At 43.2% G+C, this 25,374-nt stretch overlaps 1 protein-coding gene across 1 annotated transcript in view; it reads right to left on the bottom strand.

Moving 5' to 3' along the window:
• The window catches only part of LOC145341980 (leucine-rich repeat-containing protein 36-like), a 77,095-nt gene that overhangs the window by 7,428 nt on the left and 44,293 nt on the right, over positions 1-25,374 (bottom strand). The window contains exons 9-13 of the mRNA XM_080187097.1: positions 19,652-20,016; positions 16,120-16,300; positions 13,581-13,768; positions 6,619-6,727; positions 4,832-4,946 (exon numbers count right to left, since the gene is read on the bottom strand). Coding sequence (XP_080043223.1) covers positions 4,832-4,946; positions 6,619-6,727; positions 13,581-13,768; positions 16,120-16,300; positions 19,652-20,016 — 958 coding nt within the window. The remainder of the gene's footprint in view (positions 1-4,831; positions 4,947-6,618; positions 6,728-13,580; positions 13,769-16,119; positions 16,301-19,651; positions 20,017-25,374) is intronic.

Genomic DNA, 25,374 nt, shown 5'->3' with positions numbered 1-25,374 from the left:
CAGTGCAGAGGGAGGATAATATGGAGGAGAAAGGGATCGAGTCGCTGTGGGTGGAGTTGAGGAATAAAAAGGGAGAGATCACGATGCTAGGGGTACACCATAGGCCACCCAACAGCCCGAGGTCAGTGGAGGAAGGTATTTGCAGAGGCATTTTAGATAGGTGCAGAAAGAATAAGGTGGTTGTAGTGGGTGACTTTAATCTTCCTGGAGTGGATTGGAAGGTGCCTAGAGCTGGAGGTACGGATGGGGAGGAGTTTGTAAAATGTGTGTTGGAAGGGTCCTTGGAGCAGTACGTAATTAGCCCGACTAGGGAGGGGGCTATACTGGATTTAGTGTTGGGTAATGAGCCGGGGCAGGTGTTTGAGGTTGCGGTAGGTGAACCTGTGGCTAACAGTGACCACAAGTCTGTCCACTTTAGGATAAAAATAGAAAGGGATGAGTGCCGTCCGAAGGGGAGAGTGCTGAACGGGGGGAAGGCAAGTTATAGCCGGATTAGGAGAGAACTGAAGAACACTGATTGGGAGGGGTTGTTAGCGGGCAAGTCCACGGTTGGTAAGTGGGAGGCTTTCAAGGCAAACTGATAATGTTGCAGGAAAGGCATGTGCTGGCAAAGAGGAAGGATGGGAAAGGCAGGATTAGAGAGGCGTGGATTACAGGGGGTATTGAAGACTTGGTCAGGAAGAAGAGAGAGGCATATGTTAGGTCGAAACAACTGGGAACGGAGAGAGCACTGGTGGAATATAGAGAGTAGGAGGGAGCTTAAAAGGGGAGTTAGAAGGGCAAAAAGAGGGCATGAAATGATAGGATTAAGGAAAATCCAAAGGCATTTTACTCTTATATTAGGAACAAGAGAGTGGTTAGAGGGAAAATTGTTCCTCTTAGGGACAAAGGAGGGGAGGTATGCATCGAGTCTGAGGGAATATGGGGGGGATCCTGAATGAATACCTTGCGTCGGTATTCTCAAAGGAGAGGGGTTTGGTGTCGTGTAATGTCTTGGAGGGTGCTGTAGATTATTTAAAGGAAATATCCATTATGAGGGAGGAAGTGCTAGGGTTTTTAGGTAGCATAAAAACGGATAAAGCTCCAGGGCCTGATGGTATTTATCCCAGGCTGCTTAGGGAGGTGAAAGATGAAATTGCTGGGCCTCTGACGCAAATCTTTGTCTCTTCTTTGGACAGAGGTCAGGTCCCAGAGGACTGGAGGGTAGCTAATGTGGTACCGCTGTTTAAAAAGGGCAGTAGGGATAACCCTGGTAATTGTACACCAGTGAGTTTCACATCGGTAGTAGGAAAATTATTGGAAAAAATTCTTAGGGATAGGATGTATAAGCATTTGGAGCATTGCAATCTGCTTAGGGATACGCAACATGGCTTTGTTCAGGGGAGGTCTTGCCTTACGAATCTGGTAGAATTTTTTGAGGAGGTGACAAAAACGGTTGACGATGGACGAGCCGTTGATGTCATCTATATGGATTTCAGTAAGGCGTTTGACAAAGTCCCTCTCGGTAGGCTGGTAGAAAAAGTTAAGGCACATGGGATACAAGGACAGGTAGCTAGATGGATTGGAAACTGGCTGGGCAACAAGAGACAGAGAGTAGTAGTGGAAGGGTCCTTTTCTGGCTGGAGGTCAGTCACCAGTGGTGTGCCGCAGGGCTCAGTACTGGGACCTCTTCTCTTTGTAATATATATAAACAACTTGGAAGAGGGCATACGTGGTGTGATCAGCAAGTTTGCAGATGACACCAAGATGGCAGGTTTGGCGGATACTGAGGCAGATTGTCAGGTGACACAGCAAGATATAGGTAGGTTGGTATACTGGGCAGATAGATGGCAGATGGAATTTAATCCTGACAAATGTGAGGTGATGCATTTTGGAAGGAATAATGCAGGGAGGAGTTACATGATAAAAGGTAGACCGATTAAGAGTATAGAAATATAGAGGGACCTGGGAGTGCAAGTGCACAAGTCTCTGAAGGTGTCAACTCAGGTAGAGAAGGTTGTGAAGAAAGTTTATGGAATGCTAGCCTTTATAGGAAGGGGTATAGAGTATAAGAGCTGTCGGCTAATGCTTCAGTTGTACAGAACGTTGGTTAGACTGCATTTGGAGTACTGCGTCCAGTTCTGGTCACCTTGCTACTGGAAGGACGTGGAGACCCTGGAGAGAGTGCAGAGGAGGTTTACCAGGATGCTGCCTGGTATGGAAGGACTGAGTTACAAGGAAAGATTGGAAAAACTGGGGCTCTTCTCCTCAGAAAGATGGAGATTAAGGGGGGGATCTGATAGAGGTGTATAAAATAATGAAGGGAATAGATAGAGTCAACAGTGGCAGGCTTTTCCCTAGATTGGGGACAACTATTACGAGAGGTCACGATCTAAGGGTGAGGGGGGAGAAGTATAATTTGGATACTAGAGGAAGGTTTTTCACGCAGAGGGTCGTGGGGGTATGGAATGCGCTACCAAGTAAGGTGGTGGAGGCAGGCACGTTGGACTTGTTTAAGGTTTACTTAGATAGGCACATGAGTGAAACAGGGATGGAGGGTTATAGAAGGCGGTATTAAAAAGGGTCAGAGCCTCAGGACGACACTGGAAATGTAATATTACATGTTAATGTTTTGTCTCTTTTAATCCACAGGTGTCGGTCCACCTTGTTGTCAAACGAGGGGCATGCACATGGTGGGTCGTGCGTGGGCTGCTCTTGGAGGTTTTGAGAGTGGCCTAGTACTTCATGTCGTTGTGTGTGCTTAATCCCGGACCAGCAGACGGGCACCACAACAGCTCAGTGACTATCACTGCTAGCTGTGCAGATACATGGATTTGGGCCTGTGTCTGTGGAAGTTTGCGCATTCTCCCTGTGGTTGTGTGGGTTTCCTCCGGCTGCTCCGGTTTCCTCCCACACCCCAAAGATGTGCTCTTAGGCTGACTGGTGTACCAAATTGACCCTACACTATTCTCCCCTGGGTCTGGCTATATTAGGGGTACCATTCACATACACACGGGGCAGGGTAGGTGTAGGAAAATGCTTTGTTGAAATGGTGGCGTGGGCTTGTTGGGCCGAAGGGCCTGTTTCCCGTGCTGGGTTGTTCTTTGTTCTTTGTGTCAAAGCTGATAATAGATGGCTGCCCGCCTTAGAGCATCTGTCACTTCAGAATCACCCCTGCAAACAGAAGACTGGGCGATCCTGCAGAGGCTCCTCTGGCAGCCTGGAAGGATCTAGTGGCATAAAAATAGCACGCCACTGTGACTTTCACGGTCTCTGGGAGTAAGTGCCCACCTGTCTGTCAATGTGCAAGTTCCCTGAAGATGTGGCACAGGTACCGTACTGACTTGTTACTGAGCCAGAGCCTGCAGCAGCACAAGGTGGTCAGCAGCTCGTTAAATAACACACCAGGCCTGTAGTATCAGGTTCCCCATCTCCGATGTCCTCTTTGCCTCCACTCAGGCTGATGGCTACCTGCCCCCTGTCCTCCTGTTATGGCCTCTGGTCTGGACTGGCCTTGCCACAGTCACACATCTCCCTCCTCCTCCACAGCCACAAGTACCATAGCCAGCTCAATGAGCTGCATGGCAAAATCCACTGTATCTACAGGGTGGGAAGGAGAGAGTGAGTGAGAGATAGGCAGTCAGTAAGGTTATCCAATCTGGACCCCCCATTCCCTCCCCAGCAACCAATGCCCCATGCGTCTGGACACTGGCAACCCGACACCATCATCATGTGCCAGTTCAATGGCCTGCCAACTGCTGCAACATGATCACCTTGACAGACATGGAGGACATACAGGTGTCTTGGGGGATCCATTTGGAGGTCCTGCATAATTGACATTAGTGCACCCACCTGGATGTCTGGTGCAAAGTCTTCCAGGAATGGCTAGCAGTTCAGAAAGATGGGGGAGAGGCACCCTCTTGACTAATTTGAAATAGATTCCCATCGAAGGCAGCACTGCAGAGTCCATACAATGAGAGGAACCATGTTAACACCTGCTAAGCTCCCTTGAATGGAGCAGCAACTGACAAGATGCTGCTTGTTACTATTAGTGGTGCCTGGGATGGATTGTCTGTAAAAAAATCATGAAGCCTATCCAGCAGACAAATGGCAACACGACCATGGTGACATCAGTGGGGTTCGGAGTTCCCCTCATAAGCAATCTCCCGGGGGTCACTCAGCAGTCAGGGGAAATGCATACAACACAAGCCCCAAGCAAGTACCGACTGCTGAACTGAGGATCTGCATATCGGGCATGTGCCCCACCCCACATACCCCTCCCTGCACCTATGCAACCTCCCCATCCATTCCATACCATGGCAGCAGCTGAGATTCCCCCTCTGCACCCCAGGATCTCCACTCGGTGGTACTTACCTCCATGCTCCCCTTCCCTACTGCTGTACCTGATATAAACTTTTATAGAGCAGTACTGATTCCCGCCAGCATGACGTCACACCAGTGAGGTGGGGGGAGATTCCACGGGGCAGCAATAGCGTGCCAACCACGATCACGATACTGAAATGCATGCTAATAAACTGTGTGCCCATTTCGGACACAAAGCGATTTGTGCCTGTAAAAAGAGACTGGAAAAATAGTAAACTGTTTGGTACTGGACACAGTGATATTTTTGCCTCACAAACTGTTTTACCACCTCATCACACTGGTCAACAGGCAAGACGAGGTGGTAAGATCACACCCTCTATTCCTAAATTGTAACTGATATAATGGCAGATATTTGTTACCAATTTAACGCCTCAGATTTGTAGAAAGATATTGCAGATTTACATATTTACATGATGTAATTGATATTATGTACGAAAATGTATCAAAAAATTGTTTGTGTTTTAATTACCTGTGACTCTCCTGTAACATGGTGACAGTTTCTTGTAATTTGTTGTATTGCTTAATTTGTTGATTCAGGTATTCCACCTCCAAGTTTAGTCTCTCATTGTCTTTCTGCAAATCCTCTAACACAACAGAACAGCAGCAAACATTTCAAACTTTTTTTTACAGAACATCTTCCAACTCAGTTTTGCAAGACAAATACCCTTTGTTATAAATCAGAAAATGCTGGATAACCTCAGCAGGTCTGGCAGCATCTGTGGAGAGAAACAGAGTTAAATGTTCCAGATCTAAATGATCCTTCTACACAATTCTGTAGAAGGATTATTTAGTCCTGAAACATTGCCTCTGTTTCTCTTCATAGATGCTGCCAGATCTTCTGAGTTCATGCAGCATTTTCTGTTTTTATTTCAGATTTCAAGTATCCGCAGTATTTTTCTTTTATTTAAGTAATCTTGGTTATTTGGTAAATACTATTAATTAAACATTAAAATTAATAGTTGATCATAAGACCATAAAATATAGGAGCAGAATTAGGCCATTTGACCCGTCGAGTCTGCTCCATAATTCAATCATGGCCGATAAGTTCCTCAACCCCATTCTCCCACTTTTTCCCATAACTCTTAATCTGAACAAGCTTTTTAATTAAAAAGTGCAACTTTACAGAAATAGTTGTTGTAAGATTCTCACTTTTTCCAAATTTCGTGAATTTTCGCTCTGTTAAATAGACTGTTGCTTAAGAAAGTATATTGGATCCTTGGCTTTGTAAATTGGGGCACTAAATACACAAGCAAGGAACTCGTGTTAAACCTTTACAAATCACCATTTAGGCCTCAGCTGAACTAGTGTCTACAATTCCAGGCATCATACTTTAGAATGTCTAATCCTTAGGGAGAGAGCATAGAGGAGATCTACCAGGATGATGCAAGGGGTGAGGGACTTCAGCTATGTGGAGACTGGGGAGCTTGGGGGTTTGTTATCCTTAGAGCAGGTTAAGTGGAGACCCAACAGAGTTGCTCAAAATTATGAAGAATTTTGATAAAGCAAGTTAGGAGAAACTGTTTCTTCTAACAAGAGGGTTGATACCCAAAGATCCTAAATTTAAAATAATTAATGAAAAAAACTACAAGAGAAATGAAGGTTTTTTTTACATGGAAAGTTAAGATCTAGGAGACATTATCAGAAAGAGTGGTGGAAGTAGAGTCCATAGAAACAATCAAAATGCAACTGAACATGTATGAAGAGGACAAATTTTCAGGGCTAAGGGGAAAAATATAGACATTGGAACTGAATAGCACAACTCTTTTAAACAGCCAGCAAAGGGAAGGTAAAAAACAAGTGGCTTTACTCTGTTTTCTAACATTCCATGATGGGTACAGTGATGGGTGGCACCATGGTTAGCACCAGGGACCGGGTTCAATTCCAGCCATGGGTGATTGTATGGAGTTTGTATGTTCCCTCCATGTCTGCATGGGTTTCCTCCGGGTGCTCCGGTTTCCTTCCAAGGTCCAAAGAAGTTCAAGTTAGGTGGATTGGCCATGCTAAATTGCCCCTTAGTGTCCCAAGATGGTTAGGGGGATTAGTGGGGTAAATATATGGGTAAATAAGTTGCCATTCTTACATATCAGGAAAGGTCGATAATCTACGAAAATGTTTCAAATACTTATTTTTCTGTAAGCGTTACCAATTATTAATTTAGTGAACAAAACAATGAGATCATAAGACCTAATCTGTTAAATGGTTTATTTCTCATTATAACTGCAAAACTCTTTAAATGTAAAAATAAAAGTGGCTTACTGTTCTGTAGTTGACTTCCAGCACAATTAGCAAGTTCCAAACTTGTCAGTTGAGAACGCAGCTTATTGTTTTCATCCAGGACTTTTGCTAGCCTTCCTTTCAAACTCTCCTTGTAAGACATTAAAACAAACTGTTACTATAGCTTCATTTATCCCTTTTGTTTTACTTCTCAAACTTACAGCAAAATATACTACCAAAGATTAAGTAGGATTAACTCCTGCTGTTTTTTTTACTTCCTTATACAAATCAAAGGGAACAAATCATTATTGTTGTGCAGATTTATCACCCTGCACAATTTGGAAAGTCACCATTGAAATGACACAATTTCAGAATTTCAACATGAGGATAGCAGTATCAGTTGATAGTCTGCTGGCCAGATGCTGACCCTCTACATTATAGGAGCACCACCAGGAGCAGTGGCTGCCACCGGTATGCTCTCATGTCCTAATCAGGGATCACTGTTGGATCCAAGAGAGGTGAATATGATTTTTAAAATTTACAACTAGTCAGTGAAGGAGAAGACTAAAAAGTCAATCTTCACCTAGCATCATATTTATTTACAAAGTGAAACATTACAAATGGACATCGCTTAACTCTCCAACCCAAATATCAGCCCAACAAGCAGCGTCAATAAGTGTATCTTAATATAAATGCTCAAGTCATCTTCCATCTTTATATCTTAATTTTGATTCAAATATTATGGATCATGGGGAGAGGTCCAATGCAAGGACACTGGGTGGCTCTGAACGAGCACCCCAACTTTCCAATGCCTTCAAGGATGCCCTAAATTGAGCACAGAATGCCGTTGAGAAAGGGGTCCTCCTAGAGGCCCCTAGCAAACCTGACAGGGTTTGTTAGCAGCCTTCAAATGGCACAGAAGAGTTGTGTGACCAGGAAAATCCCTGAGCTACCACTAAATCCTACTGGGCTGGGGGATAATGGCCAATAAGTGGCTCAGTAATGAGTCTAATTAGCTGCTGGGAGGGTTCTGAACATCAGTCCATTCTGCCAGCTTTAATGAGTCGCAAGGCTTCTCCCATATGGAGGCCAGCCCACTACCTTTCTCGCTCCAAAAGGCTCTATGAAATCCCAGACCTTGTATTAATGCATTCATTTATTGCTGTGCTAACTTTTTTACAATTTTAGTTTCAAAGAATACAAACTTCTATTTTTTATAGATATAACAATTGTGCAATACTCCAAAACATCGGTCTGGTGCAATTTAAATTACATTTTCTATAGTTAAATTCTGCATTCCTAATTATAATCTTCAGATGCCTTGGATAGAATTACAGAATTGTAGATAAGTTTAACACATTTTTTTTATTCAGCAATACTGAAACATGGTGGTTCTACTTGCTTCATCAGAACATAACGGGTAATTTTCCTCAGAAAATTAAATGCCCAACGAACAGGATAATGGCAGATTTTCCCACCCACCTTTTGGGTGTACTTAATCAGTTGAATTTCCAGCATTCTGCGCTTCACAGAGTCTACCGGGGGATTCATACCAGAAAGGGGAGGGGAGGGCTGAGGTGAGAGTGGGAAAGTGGGCTTCGGTGAGAGCAGGCTTAGACAAGATGAGTTGCAGTTTCTACCTTTCCCGTGTTGCATTTCGGCACATACAAACCCAAGTGAGGTTGGGACATGTCAGGGGCTATGGGGAGGAATGTTAGCTGTGTTAGGTGCCACATGTGGGAGTTCTTGGAGGCATCATGTCTCCCGAAGGCCCACATCTGTGTCAAGTGTTTAGAGCTGCAGTGTTTGAGGGCCCGGGTTAGTCAACTAGAGGTGCGTTTAGAGGATGCATTTCTGGTTACGGAGAATGAGGAGTTAATGGCTATGAGCCATGAACAAGTGGAGGTCCCAGGGGCTGAGGAACAGGATGGGTGGATAGCTGTTAAGAGGAAGAAGAAGAATATTCCTGGTCCAAAGACCACCCCAGTGGCCCCCCAAAAGGCAACAACGCGTACAAAAGGAAAGACAGGGGGGCCAGAATGACTCAGAGGGAAGGAAGGGGGCTGGCAATGAGATAGTGGTGGGGGATGGGAGGGTCAAAGGAATTGACAGGTGGTTCTGTGGGCAAAAGCGTGACTCCAGGATGGTAGTCTGCCTCCCTGGAGCAGGGGTACAGGACATATCAGAAAGGATAGAGGGAATTTTGAAAGGAGAGGGGACCCAGGCAGAAGTAATAATACACGTAGGAGAGAGGGACGTAGGAAGGCAGAGTAGGGCAGATGTACGCAGACAATTTAGGGAGTTGGGGTCCAAACTGAAGAGCAGGACCTCCAGGGTGGCATTCTCCAGGCTGCTGCCTAGTACCAGCAGGGCTAGGAACAATGAGATCATGCAGCTGAATGCATGGCTTAGGGATTGGTGCAAGGTAGAGGGCTTTACATTTGTAGATCACTGGGAAGTATTTGTGAGAGAAGGGCACCTATACAGGAGGGATGGGGAAAATTTGAATGGGAGGGGGACAGATGTCTTAGCAGGGAGATTAGCTGGAGTGTTTAGGCAGGGTTTAAACTAATAGGGAGGGGGGGTGGGGATGGGACTGATAGCTCATTAGACACTGGGGTCGGGAGTGAGTTGGGTGATAGGGTAGGTTTGGGTGAAAGGAAAATTATCAGGGGGAAGGAGGTTCCAAGTGGGCCTGGAGGGTTGGACTGCGTCTGTTTCAATGCGAGGAGTGTGACGGGTAAAACGGATGAGCTTAGGGCCTTGATGTTTGTGAGGAATTTAGATGTGGTGGCAGTGACGGAGACGTGGTTAAAGGAAGGGCAGAACTGGCAGTTGAATGTTCCTGGGTATAAGTGTTTTAGGTGTGACAGAGAAGGGTTGAAGAGAGGTGGTGGGGTGGCATTGTTAGTAAAGGAACACATCACAGCAGTGCAGAGGGAGGATAATATGGAGGAGTTAGGGATCGAGTCGCTGTGGGTGGAGTTGAGGAATAAAAAGGGAAAGATTACGATGCTAGGGGTATACTATAGGCCACCCAACAGCCCGAGGTCAGTGGAGGAAGGTATTTGCAGAGGCATTTTAGATAGGTGCAGAAAGAATAAGGTGGTTGTAGTGGGTGACTTTAATCTTCCTGGAGTGGATTGGAAGGTGCCTAGAGCTGGAGGTACGGATGGGGAGGAGTTTGTAAAATGTGTGTTGGAAGGGTCCTTGGAGCAGTACGTAATTAGCCCGACTAGGGAGGGGGCTATACTGGATTTAGTGTTGGGTAATGAGCCGGGGCAGGTGTTTGAGGTTGCGGTAGGTGAACCTGTGGCTAACAGTGACCACAAGTCTGTCCACTTTAGGATAAAAATAGAAAGGGATGAGTGCCGTCCGAAGGGGAGGGTGCTGAACGGGGGGAAGGCAAGCTATAGCCGGATTAGGAGAGAACTGAAGAACACTGATTGGGAGGGGTTGTTAGCGGGCAAGTCCACGGTTGGTAAGTGGGAGGCTTTCAAGGGCAAACTGATAATGTTGCACAAAAGGCATGTGCTGGCAAAGAGGAAGGATGGGAAAGGCAGGATTAGAGAGGCGTGGATTACAGGGGGTATTGAAGACTTGGTCAGGAAGAAGAGAGAGGCATATGTTAGGTCGAAACAACTGGGAACGGAGAGAGCACTGGTGGAATATAGAGAGTAGGAGGGAGCTTAAAAGGGGAGTTAGAAGGGCAAAAAGAGCGCATGAAATGGCTTTGGCTGATAGGATTAAGGAAAATCCAAAGGCATTTTACTCTTATATTAGGAACAAGAGAGTGGTTAGAGGGAAAATTGGTCCACTTAGGGACAAAGGAGGAGAGCTATGCATCGAGTCTGAGGGAATGGGGGAGATACTGAATGAATACTTTGCGTCGGTATTCTCAAAGGAGAGGGGTTTGGTGTCGTGTAATGTCTTGGAGGGTGCTGTAGATCATTTGAAGGAAATATCCATTATGAGGGAGGAAGTGCTAGGGTTTTTAGGTAGCATAAAAACAGATAAAGCTCCAGGGCCTGATGGTATTTATCCCAGGCTGCTTAGGGAGGTGAAAGATGAAATTGCTGGGCCTCTGACGCAAATCTTTGTCTCTTCTTTGGACAGAGGTCAGGTCCCAGAGGACTGGAGGGTAGCTAATGTGGTACCGCTGTTTAAAAAGGGCAGTAGGGATAACCCTGGTAATTATAGACCAGTGAGTTTGACATCGGTAGTAGGAAAATTATTAGAAAAAATTCTTAGGGATAGGATGTATAAGCATTTGGAGCGTTGCAATCTGATTAGAGATACGCAACATGGCTTTGTTCAGGGGAGGTCTTGCCTTACGAATCTGGTAGAATTTTTTGAGGAGGTGACAAAAACGGTTGACGATGGACGAGCCGTTGATGTCATCTATATGGATTTCAGTAAGGCGTTTGACAAAGTCCCTCTCGGTAGGCTGGTAGAAAAAGTTAAGGCACATGGGATACAAGGACAGGTAGCTAGATGGATTGAAAACTGGCTGGGCAACAAGAGACAGAAAGTAGTAGTGGAAGGGTCCTTTTCTGGCTGGAGGTCAGTCACCAGTGATGTGCCACAGGGCTCAGTACTGGGACCTCTCCTCTTTGTAATATAAATAAACGACTTGGAAGAGGGCGTATGTGGTGTGATCTGCAAGTTTGCAGATGACACCAAGATAGCAGGTTTGGCAGATACTGAGGCGGATTGTCAGGTGACACAGCAAGATATAGGTAGGTTGGTATACTGGGCAGATAGATGGCAGATGGAATTTAATCCTGACAAATGTGAGGTGATGCATTTTGGAAGGAATAATGCAGGGAGGAGTTACATGATAAAAGGTAGACCGATTAAGAGTATAGAAATATAGAGGGACCTGGGAGTGCAGGTGCACACGTCTCTGAAGGTGTCAACTCAGGTAGAGAAGGTTGTGAAGAAAGCTTATGGAATGCTAGCCTTTATAGGAAGGGGTATAGAGTATAAGAGCTGTCGGCTAATGCTTCAGTTGTACAGAACGTTGGTTAGACCGCATTTGGAGTACTGCGTCCAGTTCTGGTCACCTTGCTACTGGAAGGACGTGGAGACCCTGGAGAGAGTGCAGAGGAGGTTTACCAGGATACTGCCTGGTATGGAAGGACTGAGTTATGAGGAAAGATTGGAAAAACTGGGGCTCTTCTCCTTAGAAAGATGGAGATTAAGGGGGGATCTGATAGAGGTGTATAAAATAATGAAGGGAATAGATAGAGTCAACAGTGGCAGGCTTTTCCCTAGATTGGGGACAACTATTATGAGAGGTCACGATCTAAGGGTGAGGGGGGAGAAGTATAATTTGGATACTAGAGGAAGGTTTTTCACACAGAGGGTCGTGGGGGTATGGAATGCGCTACCAAGTAAGGTGGTGGAGGCAGGCACATTGGACTTGTTTAAGGTTTACTTAGATAGGCACATGAGTGAAACAGGGATGGAGGGTTATAGAAGGCGGTATCAAAAAGAGTCTCGGGACGACACTGGAAATGTAATACTACATGTTAATGTTTTGTCTCTTTTAATCCACAGGTGTCGGTCCACCTTGTTGTCAAACGAGGGGCATGCACACGGAGGGCCGTGCGTGGGCTGCTCTTGGAGGTTTCGAGAGTGGCCTAGTACTTCGTGTTGTTGTGTGTGCTTAATTCTGGACCAGCAGACGGGCACCACAACAGCTCAGTGACTATCACTGCTAGCTGTGCAGTTACATGGATTTGGACCTGTGTCTGTGGGAGTTTGCGCATTCTCCCTGTGGTTGCGTGGGTTTCCTCCGGGTGCTCCGGTTTCCTCCCACACCCCAAAGATGTGCTCTTAGGCTGATTGGTGTACCAAATTGACCCTACACTATTCTCCCCTGGATCTGGCTACATTAGGGGTACCATTCACATACACACAGGGCAGGGTAGGTGTAGGAAAATGCTTTGTTGAAATGGCGGTGCGGGCTCGTTGGGCCGCAGGGCCTGTTTCCCGTGCCGGGTTGTTCTTTGTTCTTTGAGGGCTAAATGAGGCCTAATCCTGCGCAAGAGACCAGCATCAGTGGACTGAGCGGGCCATTCCCAGTATATAGATCGGCGTATGCGCACTGGCACTCCATTATTGGTCTCTTGCTGGCTTCCCCAACACCACCCCCATCCTTATAAGCCAGCATCATGATCCTTCCCACCACAACCACAGCCAGCCTGACTTCTCCCCCTCAAAACTTCCCCACATGGCTAGCCTGACACCCCCACGGCTAGCCCCGATCATCTCTTTCATTCCCCACCAATCACTGTGGCAGAGTACACTGCAGTCCTCTCCCACCACCACTAACTGACCTGCCCCTGATCTGACCCTGTCCCCCTTGGCACTGCCTAGTGCCCAGTGGGCAGTACCAGCGTTCCAGGCTGGCACGCCCCCTGATCTCTGTGCTGTTTTCCAACACGAGGCTGATTACGCCATAAAAAATGGCCTGGTAAAGCAACCATTGGCTGGGCACCAGTCACAAATCCCACTTCAGCCAATCGCTGACATTTCCCTGCCTGCTGCTACTCAAGCAGTGCTGCAAAACAGGAAAATCATGCCCAGCATTTCAAAAACAGATCTACATGATAGGTTGAGACCATGAAAATCGGGTTCATGGGCATCTGAGTGACTCATTATCTAATCAGAAAATGCTAAAATATGGGATAGATACAATTTTTGGCCATTAAGCGTTTGTCCTTCTTTGGTAGTGTACCAGAAAAATGTAAAATGTGTATTATCTTTTGGTGTATTACTAAATGATGTATTAGTTAGCAATAGCAACCTGTGTGAATTAAACTAATTGATTTCCCAGTTCTCAAAATAACCACTATTTGATCTATTGGGCATTTATTTGAAATAATAATTTTCATATGTTCATAAAAGTACTTCCTAGAGTTTCAAATCAAATTTCAAACATTGTCAAACTGTTTTCAGACAAGATCTTTAATAAACAAGTTTAAAATTATGCTTACCAAATCATCTTGCTTTTGAGTTAATTGATGCTTCACACGCTGCAGTTCTGCAGTGTCCAAGCCAAAACCTGTTCTGGTCAGCAAAGATTTGTTTTCTTCAGTCAATGCTTTAACCTTTTTCTCTAGACTTTGAACTTTTGGCATGGACACGGAGTTAACCAGATTGGACAGCATTTCATGAGCTGGAGCTACAATCAAGTACAGGGTGTTAATGAGGAATGGTAGAGTATTTAAAACACTATCATTGAACAAGTATAATGCAAAAAATTAATAAATAAAATCTAACATATCTTTATGTCTTGGAAACAATAACATTGCATTTCAACTATCATTGAACATGAATGTTTATAAAGTGATGTGCAAGCTTCAGGAATATAGTTAATGGAAAGATGTGATTATGTTGTAAAACAGCAGCAATATAAGTAAAATTGTGCCAACAAATTTAAGCTGAACACAGTTCTGCAATAACTAATAAGACTGTTACATTAACAATTATAGAATGTCATATTTCATTAAAAAATAATTAACTTCTAATCATCTTATGGGAGGAAAATATATTACCTAGATCAACATTCTCTCCAAAGATGCTGCCAGATCTGCTGAGTTTTTCCAGCATTTTCTGTTTTTGTAACTATGCTAATCAGTTGCCCTTCCCCACTGGCACATTTAATATATTGTTTGTTCTGCATCTTTAGTTCTTCAACTGAAGGAAACAACCCATGCAACGTGAGCAAGCCACAGAAAAAACAGAGCAGCTCCAAATCACACCAAGATGATGAAAGACCATTTAAGCTAAACAAAACAAGTGAAAACCTGGCTCATTCCACATGTGGGTATCTTGATCAATCAGGGTCAAGCTGTCTTGTTTAAGTTTCAGCATATAATTGTCAGTTGCCAAGAACTGATACATTCTCCATTGCATTGCCTCTGCCAACACGTCTACTTGCCAACTAATACAATAAAGTTGTTTCCCTTGACATTGGTATTCTTCCAGTTGTCCTGATGAGTATAAGATGAAAAGTCTCAACAAAACATCTTTTTTTCAACACCAATATCTTTATTTGGTTGATTGTCAAATTTTGTTCGAAAACACTGCTGTGAAGCACCTTCACACAAAGTTAAAGATACAAGTAATAGTTGTTCTGTGCTGTCTTTCAATGTGACATTATCCCTAGGAAATGACCTATTTAGACATTAGATCCTTTTAAGATAGGAACAGATAGGAATTCTGTTAGGAATTCAACAAGGTTGATTTTAAGTTAGCTGTGCGTTATGATGGAAATATCCTTAGCTTATGTTTCAAGAATGTTGATACAAGATTTGTGATACAGTATAATGATGAAATTATCCTCAAACCAAGTGCTACAAATTTCAACATCACAGATGCCACGTCCCTTATGATTAGATTGCCTTCACTGCCCACTATCTAGACATAAGCTAGTTTGATCAGCGATCAATCAAACTTTCTTTTATATAAACTGGATAACAATCTGACCACTTTAATTTCTCTAATCTTCAAAAAGGCAACATTTTAGGCAAATAAGGTTGAATGCAAAACAAACTTTTATTTCAGAACTCATACGCCAATAAATATAGGGCAGCATGGTGGTACAGTGGTTAGCACTGCTGTCTCATAGTGCCAGGGACTCGGGTTCGATTCCTGGTTTGGGTTGCTGTCTGTGTGGGGTTTGCAATTCTCCTCACGTCAGCATGGGTTTTCTTCAAGTGCTCTGATTTCCTCTCACACTCCAAAGTTGGGCAGGTTAGGTGGATTGGCCATGCTAAATTGCCTGTTAGTGCCAGTGTCAGGGGAATAACCAGGGTAAATGCACGGGGTTATGGAGATAGGGCCTGGGTGGGATTATGATTGGTGCAGACATGATGGGCTGAATGGCCTTCTGCACTGTAGGATTCTAAATAAATCTACAGTATATTTCCCAATATTTCAACCTAATTTCTGTATCACTCCTTTAAATAAAGAAATTAACAAAGTATGCCATACTGTAACCATTAATGAGCTAAAATAACTTTTTTGCTCCTCAGTGAGGGGCTACAAAGCATCTGCTATGGTAAGATGGATAAGATCATCCCAGCAACAATGCTCTTTAAATGTCTAATCAAAATTCAATTCTCAAGAAATTTGGATAGACACTTCATCTAAACTCTAATCCCTCAGTATCTTTCAGAAACACTAATCAGTGAATGTAACCTTTTCAGTGCTACATTTGATTATTTTAATATAAACCAAAATGCATTTCTTCTGCATCCAAAAACCAAGAATCCCAATGATAATGTACTAAATTTATAATCTATAACATCAAAAAATGATGTACATGCAATTCATTCCCTGATAATAATCAAGAAGTAATTCCACTAAAACATTTAGGCATTAAATTAATATTAAAAAGCAGAATGTAGCTCAACCCAATTGAACTTTAGGAGTAAAATTATTGTAACATCTACCTTGAATTAAAGATCTATCTGTATTAAAGACCTCATAAGCAAATACAGCAAAAAGGAATCATGATAGACAACTTACTAAGAAACTTCTGGTTTGACTGAAGAGATCTTATACCATTCCAATACTGGTCCACCAGATCAAGTAGATTCAGCAGGAGGGAGGAAATACTTGAAGAGACACTAGAGCTGAGCCCAGTTGGTGTTCGAGGGCGATAATCACCACATTCTTCCACTTCAAACAATTTATCCAGACTTGTTTGCTAGCGAAGGGAGAGATAAAGAAATGCACAATTTATGATTTGTGTTAACAATAACATTTATCACCTTCAGAATGAGAACACATTTAAAATTACCATTCTAATTTTCGATACGGGATGTTTTGAACATCTGATTTTGCATATACAAACACTTTGAATATGAACATTGGGTATACCTGCCTCTTGATGAAGAAGCAACCTACCAGTTTGAATCCAACTTCAAAACAATTGCACAATGTCTGCTCAAATTTGAAAGATAAAGTCAGGTTGCTGTATTTATTTTATAATCAGTTTCAAAACATAATGGGCCAGAATTTACTGTAGCTGGTGAAGGTGCCCTATTAGCTACACACTGACTTAGCCCATTTAATTTTTACACAATCTTTTACTATAAGTTGTTGTAGGTGGGAGATGGAAATGGCAGGGCATTCGAGATCTGTTTCAACAGGACAACTAACAGCATTTGTTTTATTTGAAACTTATAAAATTCTAACAGGGTTAGACAGGGTAAATTCAGAAAGAACGTTTGCAATAGTGGGGGAGTCGAGAACTAGGGATCATAGTTTGAGTATAATGGGTAAACCTTTTAGAACTGAAGCGAGGAGAAATTTCTTGAGGCCAAAGCATTGTGTGATTTCAAGAAAAAATTAGATATAGCTCTTAGGGCTAAAGGGTTCAAGCAATATGGCTGGAGGGCAGGATCAATGATACGTGGAAAGGCAGAATCAAGAGAATAGAATTTGATAATCAGCCATGATCGTAATAAATGGTGGAGCAGGATTGAAGGGCCAAATGGCCCACTCTTACTTCTATTTTCTATGAATGTTTCTTTGTATGTTTTTAACAAATCAGATTGAAGAATTATTAAATGAACAGTACAGTCTGAAACAGGAAGTGGAAGTTAAAATAGTGAATTCAATGTTAAATCAGGTACAGAATGAGGAGTTAAAAAATGAGAGAATGATTCAATTCAGAAAGAGAGAAAAACGGTTAAATTTAAAAGTACAATTTTATTAACTTGAAAAAAATGAGTATTGCTGAATAAAGAAACATTATCAAAGCTTTTCATTTTGCACATCAGGATATAATCATAAGAATACCAAATTTCAAAAGGAATAACGAAATTATACTGCGGTAGAAAAGGCTTAGGTTGATTGGCCATGCTAAATTGCCCCTTAGTGTCAGGGAAATTAGCAGGGTAAATACGTGCAGTTATGGAGATTGGGCCTGGGTGGGATTGTTGTCAGTGCAGGCTCGGTGGGCCAAATGGCCTCTTTCTGCACTGTAGGCATTCTGTGATTGGTTGGCAAAGTTGTGAATGCACCAGGGAACAGTTATCCCCTCAGCATTTGTTTAAATTCAAACAAAACAAGTCAACTCTGATTGGCTGAGGTGTTGTCATCTGGGGAACAGTTGTTCCTCATGCTTTAGTTGAAAAGATGTAAAGCCAAGACATGCTCTTTCTGTTTGCAGAGGGCAGGGCCCTGCATATGAATATATGTAACTTCTAGAAAGTTTAAGTATGCTACATTGCAAGCCCAACTCATCACCATCAATTGGCTGTTGGTGTAATTGTTAGCACTCTTGGGGTTTTTCACTAAGTGTTGTCCAATCACAGAATTACATCTATGTTGAACACTACGGGTGGGATTTTCTGGCCATGTTTGGCCCAAAACAAGAAAATCCCACCCAAGAACAATGGGTCTTTGCACAACACTCCGCTCCCCCCAGCCCATGACCATTCCCAAGGCAGGTGGGACAGGAAAATTCCTCCCATGTTCTGAGTTTTGCCAGCATGGGCTGTTTGAGTATAGTCATTATTCTGCCTGGTGCAAACAGTTGAAGAGACATGCTGTATGATATGATCAATCATTGGGACTTAAAGCCTACATATCTTGTTTCATACTGCCATTGAAATTCATATACTAAGTTAGTCATTTGTGTGGTACACAGAACATCTTTTTGACTGGACGGTAGCATCCTATTAGTGGCAAATACCACCAGTGTTGCTACTACATAGTAACACAGTAACAGCATGAACAACTAGCTCCACCTGTTGCTCAAATTTTTGAGAAACCTTCGTCTTCCACGGTAATACGAGGAAGACTGGGCATTTTTCAGGACGAAAGGTGCTGGCTTTAGGTCCAGTCATCAGTTTACGTGATATACAGTGAGCAATGATCTGGTCGGGATGGTCAATATCCCACAGAATATCTTTGATGTTTGTATTTCGCATCAAACTTGCACAGTGAGTAAATGACTTGGGCTTATTTATGAAGTTGTCAGTAAGGTGAAAGTTATAACGTGTGGAACTGTTGGAATCCCAATGTGTATATTGACCAGTGAGGTAGGCTTTAGGTAAACAGTAGTAGAGAATCCACTAGCAGATTTCTGAACTACCAGGGAAAAGGAGCTCATTAGACTCCTCCATTTCAAAAGTAAATTTGAGAATCTGATGGCTTCCATTAAAGTGTTTAAGGGAATTCTTACATGCATTGTAGATTCAAATATAGCAAACATATCACCACTATAGTGGAAATATCAAGGGGTAGTGGTTAAAGGTCATTCCATCAAAGTCATGTTTTTTTGTGGAAACCAACAAAATGTTGGCGATAGTTGGACCAAGAGAGTATCCCATGGCAACACCACCATCTACTTGGGCGTACATGATGTTGTTAAAGTGGAACTCACTGCATGTGTTACAAAGTTCACAAGTTCAATGAAAGTGAATTCAGATAATGGTAAACGTTTACAGTTTCCTCAAGAAGTACATTAGTGAATAGACTAGAAAGGTCAAACAAGCACATAGACACAGCATTGCAATTTTTATGCAAAAGTCTTATATAGCCTATAGAAAGGTGATTTGGCTAATTCACGTCATGCAGAACTGATACGATATCCATCCGTTTTGTGCTTGTACAGCCCATACGTTTCTGAATGCAGTGAATCATGAGGATGAATACACTCCTCCTGACGGATGCTGACCAAGCTGTGTTGTGCTCCTTCAACATTTTCTGTGTTTCGTATATATAAATCCACAAAAGTAAATTTAAAGAGAAAGAATGTACATTCTGTAGCACTTATCCTAACTACAAAACATGCCAAAGCATTTCATGTTCAATGAATTATCTTTCAGGGTAGTCACTGCTGTAATTTAGGGAAATTACTAGAATTAATTTGACCTGAAAATCATTTTGGTTTGAGGTTTAGGAACAAAGTTAACTAATACTCTTACTGTTTTGCATCTACATAAGCCTATATTGATCCCCCAATACTGAAGAAAAGCTTGACTGTATACAGTGGAAACAAATGCCCCCAGAAAAAATAACTTTGAGGCTAAGAGAGTTTTTTTACCTTTCTATCATAACTTGGCTGCGTGCTCGAGAGTGAACTGAAGCTGCTTGCTTTCTTTGGTTCTAATTTGGATTCAAAGTTTTCCACATTGGCTGTGGTTAGTTGTGATCGTCTCTCTGAGTTCTTGTTAGCTGTAAATTCTGTATTAATATGTTCAGTAAAGCCCCGCTTTGAACTATTGGAATAAAGAGATGTAAAAGAGCTGGCAGGTGATATCAAACTTTGCCGATCAAGTAAATGGTCAGAAGATGAAGTTCCATGACGTGGTAATAAGCCACTAGAAGTAATTTTTGACCTCTGACTGCTAGAAGCATCATCTACATGGATATTTTTTCTGATTCCATATGTGCTATTTGTTTTCAAGTCTGGACAGATTAAGAAAAAAAATTAGGGGAAATTATTACCAACTTCTTTCATATCAATTCATTTTATAGCTCAATGTACACATTGGGATATTCAGTTTACCCTTTAAAAAAAAGTGCTACATTCATCCCCATCTTTCTTTCTTAAATATGTATTTTATCTTTGTACAATGTTACCTCAAGCACTCGACTTTTGCTTAATAATTTTTCAATCAGCACAAAAAACAGGTTTTAAAGAAAATTACAGCATAGGATGAGAGAAGAATTGGCGAATGTAGATTGGGGGCGCAGATTGGTCGGTAGGTCTGCTGAGGAACAGTGGAGGGTCTTTAAGAAGATCTTTCTTGGTGCTCAGCAGAAATTTATTCCGATGGTAAAGAAGGATCGTAGGAGAAGAGATAATCAGCCGTGGATAATGAAGGAGATAAAGGAGAGTATTAAATTAAAAGCTGATGCGTTTAGAGTGGCTAAAAGTAGTGGGCAAGAAGTGGATTGGGAGAGGTTTAAATATCAACAAAGAATGACAAAGAAGTTGATAAAGAAAGGAAGGCTAGACTATGAATCTAGGCTAGCGCTAAATATAAAAAAGGATAGTAAGAGTTTTTATAAATATATAAAAAGGAGGAGGCTGGCTAGGGTGAATGTTGGATCCTTAGAGGATGAGAGGGGGGATTTAGTGGTGGGGGATGAGGAAATGGCTGAGGCCTTGAATAACTTTTTTGCTTCGGTCTTCACGGAGGAGGACGCGAATAATTTGCCGGGCGTTAACGATGGAAAGATGGTAGGAGTGGCGGGCCTGAATGAGATCATTGTTACTAGAGAGGCAGTGCTCGACAGACTAGAGGGACTGATGGTGGACAAGTCCCCAGGACTGGATGGAATGCATCCAAGGGTTCTGAAGGAAATGGCAGAGGTGATAGTGGATGCCTTGGTGATTATTTTCCAAACCTCGCTGGATTCTGGGGAAGTGCCGGAAGATTGGAAAACGGCTAATGTTACGCCACTGTTTAAAAAGGGTAGCAGTCAAAAGGCAGGGAATTATAGGCCGGTTATTTTAACGTCTGTTGTAGGAAAAATGCTTGAATCCGTAATGAAAGAGGAAATAGCGAGGCATCTTGAGAAGGTTTGTTTAATAGAGCAGACGCAGCATGGATTCGTTAAGGGGAAGTCGTGTCTGACAAATTTATTGGAACTCTATGAGGATGTGTCTAGTGCGGTGGATAGAGTGGAACCGGTAGATGTGGTGTTTCTCGATTTTCAGAAGGCCTTTGATAAGGTGTTGCACAAAAGGTTGTTACAGAAGGTTAGGGGGCATGAAGTTGGGGGTGTTAGCGTGGATAGGGGATTGGCTGTCAAATAGGAGGCAGAGAGTGGGTGTCAATGGGTACTATTCGGATTGGCGGTTGGTGACTAGTGGAGTGCCCCAGGGATCGGTGCTGGGGCCTCAGCTATTTACCATTTATACAGATGATCTGGAGGAGGGAGCCGAGTGTAAGGTGTCGAAATTTGCTGATGACACAAAGATAAGTGGAACAGCAAATTGTGCAGAGGGTGTGGAAAGTCTGCAGAGGGATCTAGATAGGCTGAGTGAGTGTGCAAGGACCTGGCAGATGGAATACAATGTTGGCAAGTGTGAGGTTATCCACTTTGGTAGGAATAATAGTAGGAAGGACTACTACTTACAGGGCGAAAAGCTGCAGCATGCTATGGTGCAGAGGGACCCGGGGGTCCTTGTGCATGAGTCGCAAAAACCCAGCCTACAGGTGCAGCAGGTGGTCAGGAAGGCAAATGGGATGCTGGCCTTCATAGCGAGGGGGATTGAACATAAAAGTAGGGAGGTCTTGCTGCAACTGTACAGGGCACTGGTGAGGCCGCAGCTGGAGTACTGTGTGCAGTTTTGGTCACCGCACTTGCGCAAGGATATTTTGGCCTTGGAGGGAGTGCAGAGGAGGTTCACTAGGCTGATACCGGAGTTGAGCTATGAGGAGAGGCTGAATAGACTGGGCTTGTACTCGTTAGAGTTTAGAAGGCTGAGGGGGGATCTTATTGAGACGTATAAGATGATGAAAGGGATGGATAGGGTAGAGGTGGAGAGGTTCTTCCCGCTCAGAAAGGACAGCAGGACTAGAGGGCACAGCCTCAAGATAAGGGGGGGGGGGGGTGTAGTTTAGAACAGAGTTGAGGAGGAACTTCTTCACTCAAAGGGTGGTGAATCTCTGGAATTCTCTGCCCGTTGAAGTGGTGGAGGCTACCTCGCTAAATATATTTAGGACACGGGTAGATAGGTTTTTGGTAGGCAAGGGGATTAAGGGTTATGGGGAGAAAGCGGGAAAGTGGAACTGAGCCACTTCAGATCAGCCATGATCTTATTGAATGGCGGGGCAGGCTCGAAGGGCTAGATGGCCTACTCCTGCTCCTATTTCTTATGTTCTTAGGAACAGGCCCTTCGGCCCTCCAAGCTTGCAATGATATGCTGCCCAACTGAATTAAAACCTCCTACCCTTCCAGGGACCATATCCCTCTATTCCCATGCTATTCAATGTATTTGTCAAGACTCCTCTTAAAAGTCACTATCGTATCTGCTTCCACTACCTCCCCTAGCAGCAAGTTCCAATCACCTACCATGCTCTCTATAAAAAAAATCTTGCCTCGTAAATAGAACCATAGAACATTACAGCACAGAAATAGGCCTTTTGGCCCTTCTTGGCTGTGCCAAACCATTTTTCTGCCTAGTCCCACTGACCTGCACCTGGACCATATCCCTCCACACCCCTCTCATCCATGTATGTTCAAGTTTTTCTTAAATGTTAAGTGAGCCCGCATTTACCACTTCATCTGGCAGCTCATTCCACATCCCCACCACTCTCTGTATGAAGAACTCCCACCCCCCCGCAATATTCCCTGTAAACTTTTCACCCTTAACCCCGTCCTCTAGTTTTTTTCCTCCCCCACCCTCAGTGGAAAAAGCATGCTTGCATTCACTCTATCTATACCCCACATAATTTTATCAAATCTCCCCTCATTCTTCTATGCTCCAGGGAATAAAGTCCTAACCTATTCAACCTTTCTCTGTAACTCAGTTTCTCAAGTCCCGGCAACATCCTTGTAAACCTTCTCTACACTCTTTCAACCTTATTAATATCCTGCCTGTAATTGGGTGACCAAAACTGCACACAATACACTAAATTCAGCCTCACCAATGTCTTATACAACCTCACCATAACATTCCAAATCTTATACTCAATATTTTGCTTTATAAAGGCCATTGTTCCAAAAGCACTCTTTACGACCCTATCTACCTGTGATGCCACTTTTAGGGAATTATGTATCTGTATTCCCAGATTCCTCTGTTCTACTGCACTCTTCAGTGTCCTACCATTTACCTTGTATGTTTGACCTTGGTTTGTCCTTCCAAAGTGCAATACCTCACACTTGTCGGCATTAAACCCCATCTGCCATTTTTCAGCTCATTTTTCGAGCTGGTCCAAATCCCTCTGCAAGCTTTGAAAATCTTCCTCACTGTCCACTACACCTCCAATCTTTGTATCATCAGCAAATTTGCTGATCCAATTTACCACATTATCATCCAGATCATTGATATAAATGACAAACAACAATGGATCCAGCACTGATCCCTGTGGCACATTACTAGTCACAGGCCTCCACTCAGAGAAGCAATCCTCCACCACCACTTGCTGGCTTCTTCCATTGAGCCAATGTCTAATCCAATTTACTACCTCTCCACGTATACCTAGCGACTGAACCTTCCTAACTAACCTCCCATGCCAGACCTTATCAAAGGCCTTACTGAAGTCCATGTAGACAACAATCACTGCCTTCCCTTCATCCACTTTCCTGCTAACCTCCTCAAGAAACTTTAATAGACTGGTTAAACATGACCAACCATGCACAAAGCCATGTTGACTCTCCCTAATAAGTCCCTGTCCATCCAAGTATCTCTTAATATTCCTTCCAATAATCTACCTACTACTGACATCAAACTTACCAGCCTATAGTTTCTCAGATTACTTTTTGAGCCTTTTTTAAACAACAGAATAGCATGAGCTATCCTCCAATCATCTGGCACCTCACCCATGGATACCGACATTTTAACTTTATCTGCCAGGGCCCCTGCAATTTCAACACTAGTCTCCTTCAGGGTCCGAGGGAATACTCTGTCCAATCCTGGGGATTTATCTACTCTGATTTGCCTCATGACAGCAAGCACCTCCTCCCCTTTAATCTGTACAGGTTCCACGACCTCCCTACTTGTTTGCCTTATTTCCGGAGATTCCATGCCAGTTTACTTAGTAAATACAGTCGCAAAAATCCCATTTAATATCTCCCCCATTTCCTTTGGTTCCATACAAAGCCAACCACTCTGATCTTCAAGAGGACCAATTTTATCCCTTACTATCCTTTTGCTCTTAATATACCTGTAGAAGCTCTTAGGATTATCCTTCACCTTGACTGCCAAAGCAACCTCACGTTTTTTTTAGCCCTGCTGATTTCCTTCTTAAATAGTTTCTTGCACTTTTTATACTCCTCAAGCAACTTATTTGTTCCCTGTTGCCTACACATGTCATATATCTCTTCTTCTTTATCAGAGTTGCAATATCCCTCGAGAACCAAGGTTCCTTATTCTTATTCACTTTGCCTTTAATCCTGACAGGAACATACAAACTCTGCACTCTCAAAATTTCTCCTTTAAACCTTGCCCCTTGCACCATAAATCTATGCCCCTTAGTAACTGACTCTTCCTAGGAAAAAGCTTCTGACTATCAACTCTGTCCATGCCCATCACAACCTTATAGATTTCTATCAAGTCACCCCTCAACCTCCGTCGGTCCAGTGAGAACAAACCAAATTTCTCCAACCTCTCCTCATAGTTAAAGTCCTCCATACCAGGCAACATCCTGATAAATCTTTTCTGCACCCTCACCGAAGACTCCACAAGCTTCTGTAACAACCAGAATTGAACACTATACTCCAAGTGCAGCCTAACTAAAGTTCCATAGGGCTGCAACATTTCTATAAAGCTTGCCACTTTTTGAACTCAGTGCCCCAGCTGATGAAGGCAAGCATGCCATATGCCTTCTTGACTACCTTCTCAACTTGCGTTTCCACTTTGTGACCTGTGTACCTATACACCCAGATCCCTCTGTCTATCAATAATCTTAAGGGTTCTGCCATTTACTGTATAGTTCCCATCTGTATTAGACCTTCGAAAATGCATATCCTCGCATTTGTCTGGATTAAACTCCATCTGCCACCTCTCCGCCTAACTCTCCAACCAATCTATATCCTCTGACGGTCCTCACCACTATCCGCAATTTCACCAATCTTTGTATCGTCAGCAAA

The sequence above is a fragment of the Carcharhinus amblyrhynchos genome, chromosome 4 (assembly GCF_965287045.1).
Source record: "Carcharhinus amblyrhynchos chromosome 4, sCarAmb.v2.hapA, whole genome shotgun sequence".
Taxonomy (NCBI): Eukaryota; Metazoa; Chordata; class Chondrichthyes; order Carcharhiniformes; family Carcharhinidae; genus Carcharhinus; species Carcharhinus amblyrhynchos.
This window is presented reverse-complemented; position numbering and strand designations above follow the sequence as displayed.